General features: G+C 40.2%; 1 protein-coding gene across 4 annotated transcripts in view; it reads left to right on the top strand.

The window, feature by feature from the left end:
• HIVEP2 (HIVEP zinc finger 2) overlaps window positions 1-17109 on the top strand; it is a 137234-nt gene that overhangs the window by 100818 nt on the left and 19307 nt on the right. For all 4 annotated transcript variants that reach the window (XM_030944436.1, XM_030944435.1, XM_030944437.1 and 1 more), the window contains 2 exons: window positions 9904-9948; window positions 11201-16820. In XM_030944436.1, the coding sequence (XP_030800296.1) occupies window positions 11409-16820 (5412 nt within the window). In that variant the 5' untranslated portion in view covers window positions 9904-9948; window positions 11201-11408. The remainder of the gene's footprint in view (window positions 1-9903; window positions 9949-11200; window positions 16821-17109) is intronic.

Genomic DNA, 17109 nt, shown 5'->3' with positions numbered 1-17109 from the left:
TATTTTTAGGCTTTATTTGTGCTTCTCTTTATTTGTTGGGGGGGTTTTTTTTAGTGACATCTCCACTGTACCTTCAGCTCGGAGAGAGGCACCACTTCCTGCACTGGTATGAAACTGGCAATTACAGCCAGCCTTGTCAGGTGTCATTTATCAGGTGTTGCAGAGGGCTGGTTTCAGCAAAGGAAGAACAAAGCTTAATAAAAAGAGAGAGAGGCAGAAGCATTCTCTTAATAATTTGCCCTTTGCAACAGCAGACCCTTATCAGATCACCCACGCTCATCTGGCTGCTGACGCTGTACTTGCTTCATTAGTACGAGCTATTTTTACACCTTTTGTGACTTTTGAGGAACCGAGTGGGCCTGCTGGCTTGTAGTGATTCACCATCTCCAGGCGAACAGGCTGTCCTCAAACCCTGATGGTGGGGGAGGAAGGGAAAAGGAGGGGGAAGAGTTCAATTGAATGAGCAAGTCGATTAAGTGGATTATTTATCTTAGGTGGTCTGAGTGATAAAACATTGCAATGTGGTCTAAAGGAAAATAGCCCTATATGTTTTTGGCTGGCAGTGCAACATTTTAGAGTTAGGAGCTGTCCCAAGGAGCATTCATTAATAATTAGTTCAAGTCTAGTTTAGCAAACATGCATGCCTGTATATATACTCTATGTGATCATTTCCCTGTCTATAAAGAGAATGTTGAGGGCTAGACATGGGGATGTTTGGGAGCTGAACTTGATCTTTAAAGGTCTCTTCCAACTCAAAACATAGGGATGCTTTCTTTTGTTTGTTGTGTGCAAATGTCATTGGTGTATCACAAGCACCTAAGGTACTTTTGGGCCAGACTGTTAGGTGATTTCTCTTCCACTTCTGATAATGGAAAGAAAAACTAAACTTGATGGAATGAGCCGGGCAGGATGCAGGAGAAGGAGAACCCTGTATGAAGTTGTCTGGGGTTTTTTAAGGCTGAGCTACAACTGCTTTCCCTTTTGATGGATCTTCAAGAGAGAATGTCCTCTTAGAGCCTCGAGCTATTGCCTGGTGTCTGAAATTAGGATTCTTTGCTGCCCTTACTTCAGCTTCTTATGGACAAGAGTAATTTGATGTTCAGTGGTTTCATATTGCAGGTTTCCTTGGAGTAGTTACAAAAGGTAGTGGTATGTGGGACATGTAGAAAAAACTTTGGGGTGCTGTGGTGATGCACCCTGATCTGACCTTGTCTGGTAAAAAGTCATCATGAAATCTGAACAGTGTCTTTCCTGAAAAATGGTTTGGGTTTTATTATGTTGTGCTTGTTGAAATCTGTAACGTAGCTGTCAGATTAGTCTGTGCCTTAAATAGCAACAGCTCTATAATAACAGAGGTTTTAAATGCAGTTTCAGGCGTTTTGGTAGACATTCATCTCTTCAGAAGTGTTTGCTTGTGAGAGTGATGGAAATGTTAATAAACACAGTTGATTTGTGTTTTATAGAAAGAAACTTAAGTGCAAAGAGTGAAATTTCATGTGTAACTACAAAATGCAGCAAAAAGCATATGCATATTTTGCTGAATTTTTAAGAGGTGTTCTGATGCAATTGAATGTTATACATACTGACTTTCAATGCTTCATACCATAAAAAAGAACAAAGCACTGTGAAATATGACCAGAATAATTTTAAAAAGAAGTTTTTTTATTATTCTTTTCCTCTGCTGGCCATCCTGAGGATTGTAAATAAAGCAGCATTCTTAAATATGCAGTCTAATTAATGTATCCTACATTACCTCTATAGTGGTCAGAATCTTTAGGCAATGCTCAGTGACTGGATTTGCTACACCAAAATGCCTGTATTGAGTCATTTGTCAAAATGAAACATTTTGGCTGCTGAGTAGGGCTGTTGTGACATGTATGCAATATTTAGGATTTGAGACTTAATAGCTGATCTCAGGTGAACTCTTACAAAGTATTCAGGATGGATTGAAATAAAACTGCTGTGAAGACCCATTCTACTTTGGGGGCAAAAAGTGGAAAAAAACCAGTAAGAACATACTGTTGATGTTTAGCATGTGTCTCTTTTTGTTTTGACATGTGATGACCACAGAGCTTAGTAAACAAAGACAGGTTTTAAAATAAGCTTGTATAATGATTGGTGTGAGTGAAAAACAAATGCAAGCTCAGGTACTATAAATGTCTTCATATGTAATTCTTGCCAGGGCGAGAGTTTCAGTCTGAGGCGGTGCATTTGCTCATTCAAAAAGGTGTTTGAAAGACACTGATATTTTCATGTGAAATTAAAGTGCTTTTTTTTGACATGGTGTGAAAGGAGGCATGACTGTTCACTAAATCTGCCGCGGTTGCATAATTAGGATTGTGTAACTTTTTAACTTAAAAAACCTCACTTTCCAGAAAATTCAGTTATATTTTCCCTCTGATGTTAAAATGCTAGGCTAAGGCCTGGTATTTGCCTAGTATTTCCTTTTGGCATGAGAAGAATAATTACTTTGTACCTAAAAATGTTGCAATATTTACTCAAATTTTGATTATTTTTTTTCCTGGGAAAACCTGGGGGAAAGCTGTATGATATCTTAACAGAGATTTACCAGTACAGCTGCATTCTCCCCAGTGGCTGCCCGTTTGCAGTCCTTGTGTGAAAATGATGAGGCATTTCAGCCTTTGCCTGTCTTTCAGTTGGGAAAATTCTTCTATCTGACAACTTTAACAGTTTGAACTCTCCAGTGAAAACGTTCTTACCCTTCCTACTGTAGATGATGTTTTATAAGTCTGTAAATGAGTACAAACCACATCTGCATGGGAATCTTGCTTTTTGCATACACTTTATCCTTACGAAGTGCTGCTAAATTCATAGTTTACTTAATCTGTCCTTTATTGGGTGTGAAATTTCCCTTTCCGATTAACGCGTTCCTTTGTGTTGAATTGAGAAAAAAATTCTTTAATCTCAGTAATTTTCACTAGTAAGTTTTGCAAGACTTTCATTGCAATCCCAGTGGCATCACATAGCATCATGGGTTAGTGTCCAAGCTTTTGCTTTGCAGAGGTTTTTAGCCCTTTTCGGGCAGGGCCAAAGCTCCATTTCCTTTCTACATGGTGGAAAGTAATTCTACAAATGGTGATTAGAAACTATTTGACACTTCTATGGTTTGGCACAGTCTTTATGTTTAACTGCCTGGGCTCAGAAGAAAGTAAGATAAAGTTGAGTTTCTGCTGACAGAAAGTAGTCCAAGAATTAAGAGCTCATTTGTATCTCAGCACTGTTTTGGATACTCCTGTACATTGTTAATGTGTATTTAGTAAATACTGTTGCTTGCTACTTAATTCACCCTTGAGAGACACTTATTGTTCTGCAGATAGCACCAATGGGATTAGGCAGCATATAAACCTTGTTTCAGCCATCAAAATGGTGTTTAAAGAGGACCTTGGTGGGCATTGGTTTCTGACTGTTCTCTGCATGGGAGCTGTTCTCACTCTCATAAATCACTGTGTACTACAGTTCAGAAGAAAATGGGGAGTGGGGGTGGGGTGATGGGCAGGGCAAAACAACTGTGGTATTTTTGTTGCCTTCTGAAATTTTAATAATCCTGGAAGTTCTGCCTGTCAGATCTGCTGTTGCTCTGCCATTACATTTTAAGGTCAACATGGGAAATAATTGGTATTTTATTAAACTGTTTTCATTTTTTAACTTGCTCCCCAAGGAAATAAGTACCAGTGTGAAATGATTAGCAGTTTATATCGTTCTCTTGTTTAGTTTCATATCTGAATAATCCCAATCCTTTGCTTTTCTATAGAGACAGATTCGGGATGTCCATGTCAGAAGGCAGTCAGACAGAACAGGTAGATTTTGTGTTGTCTGACATGCTCTGTCAGACTCTTGAGGTTCACAGCAAGATTAGGCAACCAGAAACAAAATATTTACCTGATCCATTAAAAGCAGTGGGATCAGAGGGATCAATTAACTGCAAATTGGTTGACAAGATTATTTGACTTGTTGGCTGTTTTGGCATCTCTTTGATAGCAAGGTTTTGTTCAGTTCAAGGAGAAGAATTGAGATTTGTTTTCAAATTCCTACCTATAAAGGAAGCATTTAAGACTAATTTGGCTCCTGCATAGTTTTTTCTCTTTTTTTCCCTTTTAATACTCATCCTGTGGAAATAACTGTTCAACTGGTCTTTGGCAACATTAAAGCTTTTTTAATACTTTTTTTTCCATCTGATAGTAATGTGTACATTGTGTATGATGCTGAAAGAGGAAATAGTGATATACTTTTAAGTGAGAAATCCTTGTCATTATAGTTAAAAGGTCAGTGTTAAAGCATTTCTACTCTAGACTTCCTATATGGCTTCTTAAAATACACTCAATTTGAAGTTAAGGGTTTTGGTCGGTGCTGTTTTTTCTACAGAGAGCAGCAGTTTAAAATTATATTTGAGATACTTACATAGCAAAAACTGAGTGTTTTGCTGCAGCTGTACTCAAAGCATTTATGATACAAACCAGCATCTCTTAATGAAAATCACCCATGTTTTCTTACTACTGTGTCATTGAGCATTTCTTGCAATATATGTTACAATTCTCTCTCTAGACATGTTAGAGGTGTTGGATTAGTTTATTTTCACCTTGTGGCAAATAACTTCAGGTATTTCATATGTAGAATGTAAAAGCCTAAACCTAAGTGGTCTGATTCTGTTTGTTTTTATGAAGAATAAATCTGGAATGATGTCCTTGGATTTGCAGCTCATTGCTTCAGATTTGTACCAGGTTAATGTAGAGCAGAATTTGGCTCTCCTTCTTGTTGGAATAATTTGTCTCCTTTCAGTCTCTCTGAGTCAAATCTTGTAATGGGAGGCTCTTGTTTTGTAACTGATTTTTTGCTTAAGTGTGTGCCTGACCTCTGACTCAGTAGGGTCACTTTCAGAGTCTAGGTCTTCATCACAGCAAGTATACATAGACATTTATATGAAATGTCTGAACAGGTCTAAGATCCTACAGTTCAGGTTATCAGGCGTTAGGATACAACAGATTTGATTACTTGATTGTTTTCTTAGTTGCTGTTGATTGTCTTCTTAGTTGTGCTTTTAAAGTATGTTCTTCAACATACTCTCATAATGGTCTCAGGTAATATTTTGAATTATATGAAATAACTAGGATTAAGGTGAATTTGGTAAAAGCATAAAATTAATTAAATACTCAATTCCACTACAGTTGTCTAAAATGTGTTAGATGCCAATTCTCAGTGGCTCAGATTCTGGAACAGTTCTCAAAGTATAAGCCAGGTACGGCTCAAGCACTGAAATAATAATTGCACAAGCCAAAAGGCCAGGTTTTGCACCACTTCTAGTTTTACATGCACAGAATCTGTCCCTAGCAACTACCCGGGACACAAATGTGCCCAAAAGCCTGAAGTTGTTGTTTGGGCACAGTGAGGTTGCAGTCTGCCCTTGATGTATCTGTAACTGGATCCTCTCAGTGAGTGCCCTCAGTTCCTGGCTTCTTGGGGAATCCGTGTGAGCACAGTATAACAATGGAGAACAGATTCTGCCCTGGAGCTTGACCTCAAGTAAACTCAGTACAGTTTGTTAGATCATTGTGTACTTGCTGAGCAGTGTTTGGGTTTGTATTGGATGGTACTTTTAGGTGACATTTTAAAAAGTATATTGTAATAATTAGTTCAGCCGCCCAAATTAAAAAAAAAAAAAAGCCACCAAAAACCCACCCCAAAAAACCCACCCAAAACCCCCTGAAAATCCAACCAAATAAGTATTAATCTAAATATTTCAGGGATTTTCCAAAACTGGTTCTCTGGCTGATTTTGGAGAGTGACAATACATTCAATAAAACACTGAAATCCAGAGGGCAGGCAGAACATCTGGGGTGGAATTAAATTAACAAATTAGAGTAGTATCTTGAAATCTAAAGAGGTAACAACAGCAGTTATAACATAGAAAGTGGTAGATTAAAATAAATACATCTAACCTCTTTTAAAAGAGCTTCATTGTTTGATTCACACATGCAAAATGATGTCTTAAAATTCCTGCCAAACTGGAGCAAAAGCACAAGCATGCTCCCATTCCCCAGTAATTCAGACCTTGCCAAGTGTCAGTTGGTCATCTTTTTTTTAATTTGTGTAAAATGCCAAAACTCTACACCCCAAGGACTGCATTATTTTTGTTATGTTGCTACATAACATCTTCAGCCCATGAATGAATATATAACCTTGGAAAGAAGGAGGAACAAATGCTTATCTATCTTCATACCAATTAAATCCTTCAGTTCAGAGGTGCACACTGGATGCTAGTTGAGAGGTCTTCTTCAGGCTTAGCCCACCTATTACTTTGCCTATGCAGGACAAACTATAAATCCATGTTTTACTAGGGATCTCAGTCTTTTTTAGTTTTTCACTGGGATATCAACACCAAGCAGTTTTTTGGGGAATCTCATTAGTAGGACAGAGGGAAACATGTAGGACAGCAAGGTGAAAGTATGCTGCCTTTCTTCCTGAAAGACCAAGGCAATTTTCTTCTCAGTTGCAGGTGGGGAAGAGTTCAGAGGTGGCCTCTCTAGTAAGGCTGCTGGGCTTATCCCAGACATAAACTAGACTTGCCTAATAAGGGTCTTGGCAGAGGTCTGTGCATGAGTGTAAGGATTTCATAGGAGCCACTGCAGATTGTCTGTGCTAACGCTTGCCCTATAGAATACAAATTCTTCAGGGGCCAGTTACTGTGGTTTTAGGCCAGCTTCGTGCTGGCAGAGCTGGACAGAAAAGATTTAAAAAAAGGCTGGATCTGACCCTTAGTCCTTATGCTAGAGTCAATATTTATTCTGTATGGTGCACTCAGGATTTAGCCTGGAAGACATAAGCTTCCAATTTGTTCACTTGTAAGAACTGTAATATGAGCTACAAATTGAGAAGCAGTAAAAGTAATATTTTGCCAAATTTTATTTTAAAGCTGTTGAATGTAACCGTTTTAATGGTCTGAAGAAAAAAAAAAGAGAAAAAAAAAGAAAAGGAGGAATAATCTTGGAGCTCTGCAGTCAATCAGATATACATCCCCTGCATACAGCTCACAAAGGCACTCTCATTAAAAAAGGAGCAAAAGGATAATGTTCCTTTCTAGAAAGTTTTCAAAGTCTTGATTTAGTAGGTGCATCTGACATAAATACAGCTCCTGGTTTCCAAGTAATCTTCTCATGTTCAAAGTTTGCATAGAAGTGAAATGTCCTGTTTTGAAGCAGGCAGATAGCACAGCTAATGTGACTAGGGGAGCTGGCTCTTGGGCCCCATTCCTGCCAGGAAACCTGGCTTGGCCACCAGCCAGGAAGGACTTTGCAGCTCCTGTCAAACAATGTGCTCCATGCAACTCCCATACGGCTTCTGATCCGGGTAGGTGGGCTGCTCTTACTCACTCCAGCAGAGCTGAGCCATGCCAAAGGTATTAAAAAAAATTGTGCCCTTTTATCATCCTTAGTTCCTTGAATAGGCAGTACTTGAAATATAATGAGTTTCTGCCTATCCAATAGTATGTATTTGATGAAAAGCAATATTTAAATTGTATTTACAATTTTTTCTAAAGGAGAAACATTGATCACTTGGAAAAATTGAAGTATTTTGTTGGTTTAAGCTACACTGTGGATGCAGCCAGATGAGACAGAGTTTTGACTGGATAAAACAGACACAATGCCAACTAGCTTTGCAGTGTCTTCTATTTCTCCAGTTAGGCCATTAGGGAGGAGTCTCCAGTCTCCCGTTAGGGAGGAGAAAAAGAACAAGAAAAGTAATATGAAAGCCATCTTTGACACAGGATGGATGGCAGCTCAAACCAAACCAGAAATTACTATGTTCATTCTGGAAAGGGATTTATTTTTCCCAGGAGAGTGGCTCTTGCCGCACTTAAGCCATCAATAATCCCTGTAATTAGTCTCTACCTGTTTCATAGTGGAGGTTTGAAAAATTGTATAGAATGTTCTGAAGGTGCAGGACTGAAGAAGGGCTTTCACTCTGTAACAGAGTTCTCAGTCCAGAACAGAAAACTTTTGCATTTATTTAGCATCATCTTTTGCTGAAATAAAGCCGTTGGGCAGATTTCTTCTGTAAAGGTGCTCTCAGTAAAAGGAATATGGAAAGAAAAGATACTCCCATCTTCTAGAAATTTCTCCTTCACCATTTGCAAAATTGCCTAATAAGGAGAAGAGTATTTTTTTTGAAGATGGAAAATACCTTTTTGCTCTCTCAGCAAGGACCATTCACTCCTGTCCCTGTTTCTGCTTTCTCAAGCCACATGTTTTCCTTTACATCTGTGCTTATATATTGGCATCATTAGCCACCTGGGATTCAGTGTAGCTCAGCTGCTGGAACTGCTGGGCCACTTACCTGCCATTTCCTCATGAGCCCCTGCTGAGCTGCTCTGCAGTAACCACTTTGGTATAATGTAACTCGTGCACAAGGATTTCTTTTTCCATTTGGACTGACACTTTTTTTTTGAGGAAGTGGATAAGGAAATTTAAAAAAAAATATATATACTTGGATTGTATTTTTCTTTTTTAATTTAAAGAATAAGACAACAGACTTATTTAAAGAAGCCATTAGCACATCAAGGCTAAATGACATTATGATCTAAAACATTCTGGTTTGCATTTGATAACTTGCTGTTATTTTGTACTTCAGGGGGTTTCTCTATAGTTAAAAAAATAGTTGACTGCACCAACATTCCATCAGTTATTGCTGGCCTAACTATTGATATATTATTTGTACTACTAATGATTAATTCATAACAGGTGGCATAGTAGATTCTATTTGTGTGAAGTTATTGGGCTTTGCTAATGTCTATTTGTTCTTGGAAAGTGATATTAATTACAAAGAACTAAAAATATATTTCAATTTTTTATTGATTTTTTTCCTTTATAGTTGTTAGTTTTTGATAATTTTTTGGTGTCATTCAATGGAAAATAAACATGAGTACTCTAGCTTCTTTGTGGTAGTTGCTAATTGAGGATCATTACAATAGTCTGTATCCCCTATTCTGAAGCTAATGTTCCAGCTGTTTCTAGAGATCTGTTCTTTAGCAATGCTCTGACTTTTGGCATAAATAAAAACAATAAAGAAACACTGTCATTGTTGCTTTTGTTGTCACAATTGAACATATATCCTTTTTAATGAAACAAAAGCAGAAATCTTTTTGAAGAAAGATTTGTTGAAAACTGAAAGGGAGAGTCGTCCTTTTGCGGTAGAAATGGTCTTAAGGCAATGAGATGATGCTCAGGCTCCCTCTTCTCTGAGTTGGTCTTTTCAACAATACAGAGTAGCCTGCAGTGTGGTGGCAGTCAGAGAGGTGGCAAATCATGGCAGTCACAGAACTCTTTTAACCATGTATTCTGTAATTTTCTTCTGTAAGTTTCTTCTCTGAGAAAGCAGCCATATATTCTGCAGTACTATCACACGGGTGTTAATTTGGACACCTACTCCTGTTTTACTACATTTTCTTGTCCCTGAGTGGTGACATCCTGACCAGGAGTTTGTGCTGGTCCCTGAAACATTTAATGAGAGGCCTGGAGTCTAAAAGTATTAGCTGGAGAGAGGCATTGAAAGGGGATTTGCCAAGGGGATTCAGGGATAATCCAGGCTTAACAAAGGCATAGGAATGAAGAGGTACGTTGGCAGCTCTCTTTTCACTGATTCAGGAAGGTGAGACTTTATTAGTTTAGACTTGCTGTTATTCATCTACACATTAGAAACCTAAGTCCTTTAAAACTATTCATGCTTAGAGTCTTCAAAAGTAATTACTCAGACCTCTCAGACACAACATAAAATTTTCTAGTGGATGGGTAAATGAAATTTTCAGACTTCTACTGTAAAGAATAGAAGATTTTTATCATCATCTATACCTAATATCAAAAATTTCTTATAATTGTATTTTTTTCCCCACAGGGAATTTGAAGATAGTTATGCCTATTAGATGTTTAGAAGATGCAGGTAATTACTTTATACTGAAATAAAAATCTGAAGTGCCTATTACCTGTGTGTTTTCCTGCACTTTGCTATTGTTTCTTTAAGCCAAATTCATTCTGTCCACTGTAGGAATGAAAAGTATTCCAGTATCAGTAATACTGATTTTTTTACTCTTTTCCTTGCTATAGTTAGATCATGGCTGTCTGTATAATACTCACTATTTTATCCAGAAAATGTTTTGCGTTTGGATAACATGGAAACAGGGAGGAAAATTTTACTTCAAATTCAAATGCCATATATTTCTATGAAAATCATACCTCTGAGCTTTTGGCCTTTTTACTGGAACTGTGGAAACCTTTTTGTGTTTAAGCATTAAAAATGGATGTATACCTGCATGGAATTGTTTCAACAGTGAAATCTAAAATGCTGAAGTCACATAAACAAAAATCTCTAATACATCCTTTACATCTGGCAAGACATTAGCACTAGAATTTAACATAGTGATTTGAGGATGGAGTTGGGTAAAGGTACCAGTAGTGCTGGGTTTGAAATGCTTCTTTGATGTCTCTTGTTTGACTGTTTAAAAGTAGTTTAGAATGGCGAACAACACCTTCTTTTAAAACCAGTTAGATGATCTAAGGTAAGAAGTACCTCACTTCAGCAATTTTTTAGCAATATTCAGTACATACCCCAAGCTGACTAGTTAGAAACAAGCATCTCCATAGTGGAGGGCCTTGTGCATGGACAGCCTCTGTGTCAGAAGCACCTGTCATGATATGGAAAGAATTCTTCTCTGATCAACTAACTTTGACTTGAGAGGAAGGCCAGGTGACTAAAGTGCATGTCTGAAACCTAAGTGAGTAATACTGGATAAGGTAATTCCCACTCACAGTGTTAGGCTTCTATTTTCAGCAGTGATTTGCTGAAAGAGCTTTGAAAGTATGTGGTGGACTTTTTGAGATGAAGCCTTTAAACTGTCCCCTGAAAGCCTTCCAAAATTACCGTTTAATTTGGGAAGTGTAGGTCTTTATTTTCCAATCCTAGAGCTGCTATTGAGTAGTGATTATGCTTGTGTGCAGTCTCTGGAGCCAGTCTTTGCTCTGTCTGCTCACAAAAGGGAGTTTAGTGAAATGTAGTTACTTTTGCGGAAGTCCCTCAGTAATTTCCATGTAAGGCTAAATAGAAGTGCAACTGACTGCACCGATGTTGTTTAGTATGGCTGTACTAACTGGTGTGTGCGGGTTTGTTTTCTTTTTTATTTTATATTTCTGTACAGATGGCTGTGTCACCATGGGAGAGATGAAGACAACTTTGCTCTAGGAGATCACAATCTCTGGATCATTCTGCATCTCAGTATTTAATAACAATGGAACATGTCCAAATGCTATAATAAGTCTTTGCAAATGTACAATAAACTGTTTAGGAAAGTTCATGCCATGAACAGAACTGTGTAATACTCTCATTAGTGTACAGACACAAATCTAATGCCTATAGACTACTGCGTGGAAAGTTCCAAAGAGAAAGAAAAGTCTGTGAACTTGCAACAGCCCTGGAAAAATGGGAGCAACAAGACTTTGAAAAGCACAGCTTTGGGCACACTCCATGTGTCTGCACAGCTTTCAAGTGAACTAGCACTTAAGACCTTGTATAACAAAATGGACTCTGGGGACACAGCTATAGGGCAAAAAGCTACCTCAAGGTCTGGAGAAACTGCTAAAGTACCAAGTAGATGGAGGCAAGAACATTCAGCTGTTATTAAGATGAGCACTTTCGGCAGTCAAGAAGTACAGCGGCAACCACAAATAGATCACGAGCAAGTAGGAAACACGGCATCAGCACAACTTTTTAGTTCTGGGAAACTGGTATCATCAAATGAAGCTGCACAGCAAGTCACAGAGAAGCAATATCCACAGCATCGTCCAAGCCCTTACTCATGTCAACATTCACTTTCCTTTCCACAGCACTCATTGCCACAAGGCTTCTTGCACAACATAAAGCCACATCAGAGCTTGGAAGGCCCTCCATGGCAGTTTCCTAGCCACTTGCAATCAGTTGCCTCAGAGGACTTGTTTCCTTTTCATATGCATAGCCATAGTGGAGGTTTCTCCAGGAAGAAGATTTCAAGTTTGAACCCTGCATACAGCCAATATTCACAGAAATCTTTAGAACAATCAGAAGATGCTCACAAAAAAGAGCACAAACCCAAAAAGCCTGGCAAGTACATTTGTCCTTACTGTAATCGGGCCTGTGCCAAACCTAGTGTACTTAAAAAGCATATTAGGTCTCATACTGGTGAGCGACCGTACCCTTGTGTCCCTTGTGGTTTCTCCTTCAAGACAAAAAGCAACCTTTACAAACACAGGAAGTCACATGCCCATGCAATCAAGGCAGGATTGGTACCTTTCACAGAGTCAGCAGTCTCTAAATTGGACCTCGATGCCAGTTACATCGATGTGGAAGCTGAAATTCATTCAGATGGAGAGCAGAGCACAGACACGGATGAGGAGACCTCGCTCCTGGTGGAAGGGTCTGACAAACTGAGCCCCGTCTCACAGCTCCCACTGGACATTGCTAGCAGGAGTGGCTTTCACTCCTCCATGGAGGAGTCCTTGGTGGGGCCGATGAAAGTCCCTATTTTGATTATCCCTAAAAGTGGGATTCAGTTACCCAGTGAGAGTTCACCATATATTAGCTCTGATATGTTGCAAACCCCATCCTTAAGTACCAAGTCTGATGACTCTCATACAGTTAAACAGCGACTTGCACTAAGACTGTCAGAGAAAAAAGGACAAGATTCTGAGCAGTCATTAAACCTCCTGAGCCCACACAGTAAGGGAAGCACTGACTCTGGCTATTTTTCCCGCTCAGAAAGTGCTGAGCAGCAAATTAGCCCACCAAATACTAATGCAAAGTCTTACGAAGAAATAATTTTTGGGAAGTTCTATAGGATTAATCAAAGAACAGCACTAACTGTAGCCACAACAAATCAGGAACACAGTTTAATGGGTAGAAAGGGCAAAACAGACCCATCACCTCTTTTAAATAACAGATTAGATATCAAGATGCTTGAGGAACATATTTCTCACCTGACTCCAAATAAAGAGGAGCTCATTGACTCCAATAATTTGAGCACTATTAAATCTACACAAGTTTATCCAGGCAGCAATACAGAATGTAGACAATCCCAGACCACATCATCCATCAAAAGTGAATCCAACTTGTACCAAGTCAGTCAGCAGGGTGATGTGCCTGTCCTCCTAGAGCCCCCAGTAGATTCTTCTCCTCTTATTAGAAGTAACTCCATGCCAACCTCTTCTGCAAACAGCCTAAGTATTCCCCCATCTCTGAGAGGAAGCCATTCATTTGATGAGAAGATGACTGGCTCTGATGATGTATTTTATCCCGGGACAGTGGGAATATCCCACCAAAGAATGTTGAGAAGGCAGGCTGCCTTTGAACTGCCATCTGTACAGGAGGGACACTCGGATTCGGATTATCATGGAAGACAAGGGAAAAATATTATTATTGCTTCGAGCAGACAGACAGCAGGTGACAAAGGACCATCCTTAAAAGAGAAGAAAGGAGACAAGACCTTTTATGACTATGATGCCAGTGGAAAGCATTACAGAAAGTGGGAAGAATTTGAAGCTCAGAAGCAGAACTACAGGGACTCACCGTCCTTAAGTGGGATGAACAAAGGGGGAGAATTTTTTATTGATGCACTTGGACAATCTCAGTCAGTGCCATCCATGCTTGGAACAACTTTTGAAAACAGAAAGCGCAGGAAGGAGGAGAGTGTTGGAGATGAGGAAGACAGTCCTATGATTTGCAGCAGTACAACTGGCACCCCTGGGGGAATTCAACCTTTGGACTTCGATCCCAAATCCCAAATTCAGGAAGTGCCAAGAAGTGGATTTGCCCTTCAAGGCCTGGAAAACGCTCCCCATTGCCATGCGGAACGTTTTGAAATGTGCAGGCCTTACTTGCAGTCTGGAAGTCCAGCAGCTTCTTTGGAAGACTCATCCCTTACTGCAGAGCAAGAGAAGACTGCGGAATCACTGGTTAGAAAGCCCCCCGGAAATGTCATCTCTGTCATTCAGCACACAAATTCATTGAGTCGGCCAAACTCATTCGAAAGGTCTGAATCTACAGAACATATTGCATGCCAGCAGGAAAAGATGTATTCACCATCTGAAACATGCGAGAGTGAGATTTGTGAGTCCCCGATGAGCCCAGACCGAGCTCCACAAATGGAAAATGCTGACAGCAGTAAGCCATCCCCGTCCCAGCAGCCTCAGCCCTGTCATATCCAGCCCAGGCTGGTTCGCCAGCATAACATACAGGTACCTGAAATTCGTGTCACGGAGGAGCCAGATAAGCCTGAAAAAGATAAAGAAGTGCAGAGTAAAGAGCAGGAGAGACCCGCTGAAGAATTCCAGTGGCCCCAGAGAAGTGAAACCCTTTCTCAACTTCCAGCTGAAAAGCTACCACCCAAAAAGAAGCGTTTAAGACTGGCTGACATGGAGCACTCTTCTGGGGAATCCAGCTTTGAGTCGACAGGTACAAGTCTCTCTCGCAGCCCTAGCCAAGAAAGTAATTTGTCCCACAGTTCAAGTTTTTCAATGTCCTTTGAAAGAGAAGAGAATATGAAGTTCATCACACCTTCCAAACAAGATGAATTTGGGAAACAGTCCGAGTTTTTAACAGTTCCAGCAGGTGCTTACTCACTTTCCGTCCCTGGGCATCACCATCAGAGGGAAATGAGACGCTGCTCATCTGAACAGATGCCCTGTCCTCATGCTGCTGAAATCCCAGAGATCCGAAGTAAATCCTTTGATTATGGGAACCTGTCTCATGCCTCTTCAGCTGGAACACCCACTGTGGCATTGTCTCCATCCCGAGAAAGGAAGAAATGCTTCTTGGTTCGCCAGGCTTCCTTCAGTGGTTTTCCAGAGATTTCTCAGACTGATCAGAGCACAGAACAAAGTATAAAGCAGGAGCAGATGGAACATTCACAGGTTGGTCTTCGCTCTTCCCAGCTTGTCTGGCATCACTCCCCTTCCTCTGTACTCCAGCCCATTCAGGTGGATGACTCTGGAAAACAGTCTATTGGCTCTTGTGCTCAGCTTAGTAATAGCTCATCCCACCTTGCCCAGCAACAGGCTCTTGTTGCAGACAGCCCAGAAATGTTAAGGACTCCCTTAATCCAACAAGCACCTTATATTCCTAACAAACATCCATCAGAGCAGCAGCAGCTATTTGCACATCAGGAAAAAGTCCCATTTCCCCCTATTCATAGCACCTTGTTTCAGTTCCCCTATCCAGCTGTCTGCATGGTTCACTTACCACCATCTCAGCAGCCTATCTTGTGGCAGTCCTGCGCAGAACCTCTGCACTTCCAGCATCCGTTTGTACAACAGCTGCAGAAATCTTATGTCAAACAGGCTTTCCAAATAGATGTACCTCCAAGTTATCATCAGGAACATGCACCTGAGCTTATTGCAAAGAAAGCAGCTGATTATGTGCACGCTAAAGAGCAAGCATACCAGCATTACTCAGAAACATCTGGGTCGTATTCAAAAAATACTCTTGCTAAGTACCAGTCAGACCATAGCATTAAACCAAGAGATACCTCCTCTGAGCAGCATCTTGAAACAGATTTTGACTCCCCAAGTGATGGATCTGTACAGTCTTTGCCAGGAACAGTTGTTCCTGTCAGGATACAAACCCACGTGCCATCTTATGGTAGTGTCATGTACACAAGCATTTCGCAGATCCTTGCACAGAGCAACAGTCCTGCAATTGTAATATGTAAAGTTGATGAGACAGTTTCTCAAAGAACATTGGCAACTAATGCAACCATGCAAGGAATTGGATTTAACATAGCTCAGATGTTGGGCCATCATGGAGGACTAGAAAAATATCCCTTGTGGAAAGTGCCGCAGACACTTCCGCTTGGACTGGAGGCACCAATTCCCTTGTGTTTGCCTTCCACTTCTGACATGGCTTCTACCTTGGGAGGAAGCAAACGAATGCTTTCCCCTGCCAGCAGCTTGGACCTCTTCATGGAGACCAAGCAGCAGAAACGAGTCAAAGAAGAAAAAATGTATGGGCAGATAGTTGAGGAACTAAGTGCAGTTGAGTTGACTAACTCAGATATAAAGAAAGATTATCCAAGAATGCAAAAGCCTCAACTAGTAAGGCAGAGCTGTGCTACTGAGCCAAAAGAAAGTCTGCCATCCATGTCATCCTCTTCATCACTGTCATCCTCAACATCTCAAGATTTCCCACCTGTCAGCATGGCGGGAGCTGATGTATTCCCACTGAGCAGAGAGAAACTTTCCAGTTTTGATTCTGCATCCCCGGGACAGAAGTCCAGTGGCCCATCTGAAGGAAGAGACTCACCAGAAGAGTTGGATGTGGATGAAACAGCCTCAGATATGAGCATGAGTCCACAGAGGTCTTCATTGCCACCAGGAGAAATTCAGGCAGAAGACCAACTGAAACATCAAAAATTACCTCTTGGGATGTTAGTCCAGATGTCATCTAATACTGTGGGGAAAGTCACAGCCTCAACCATTCTCCTGACAGACGTAGCAGATTTTCAGCAGATCCTTCAGTTCCCAAGTCTGCGTACTACAACTACTGTGAGCTGGTGTTTCTTAAACTATACAAAACCCAATTACACTCAGCAACCAACCCTCAAAGCTTCTGTTTATGCCTCATGGTGTATAAGTTCATGTAACCCAAACCCATCTGGGCTAAGTACAAAGACCACTTTAGCACTTTTAAGGTCCAAGCAAAAAAACACCACGGAAATCTACACCCTGGCTGCTATGCATAGACCTGGAGCTGGTAAACTGACATCATCAAGTGCATGGAAGCAGTTTGCTCAGGTAAATAAGAAATTTTAATAAAATTAAATTCATATATGTTTATGTGAGAAATTTCTAGTAAACTATAAAACGTGAGTTATTTTTTTTTTAAATTTCCCTATTGGGAAATCAGCCAGTGACATCTTCCCAAGACAACTTTGGAGCCTCAGTTTATCCTTCTGCAAGCTCTGCTACTGCTACTGTCTCTGTCTCTGTTTCTATTTTCAAAATCAGATGTAAAAAGTGAGGCTTTTAAAGCCTTCCATTTATGTGTGCCAGAGCCTGACACATTATCTCCTTTTATTTTGCC

Source organism: Camarhynchus parvulus, chromosome 3 (assembly GCF_901933205.1).
Source record: "Camarhynchus parvulus chromosome 3, STF_HiC, whole genome shotgun sequence".
In the NCBI taxonomy this organism is placed as follows: Eukaryota; Metazoa; Chordata; class Aves; order Passeriformes; family Thraupidae; genus Camarhynchus; species Camarhynchus parvulus.
This window is presented reverse-complemented; position numbering and strand designations above follow the sequence as displayed.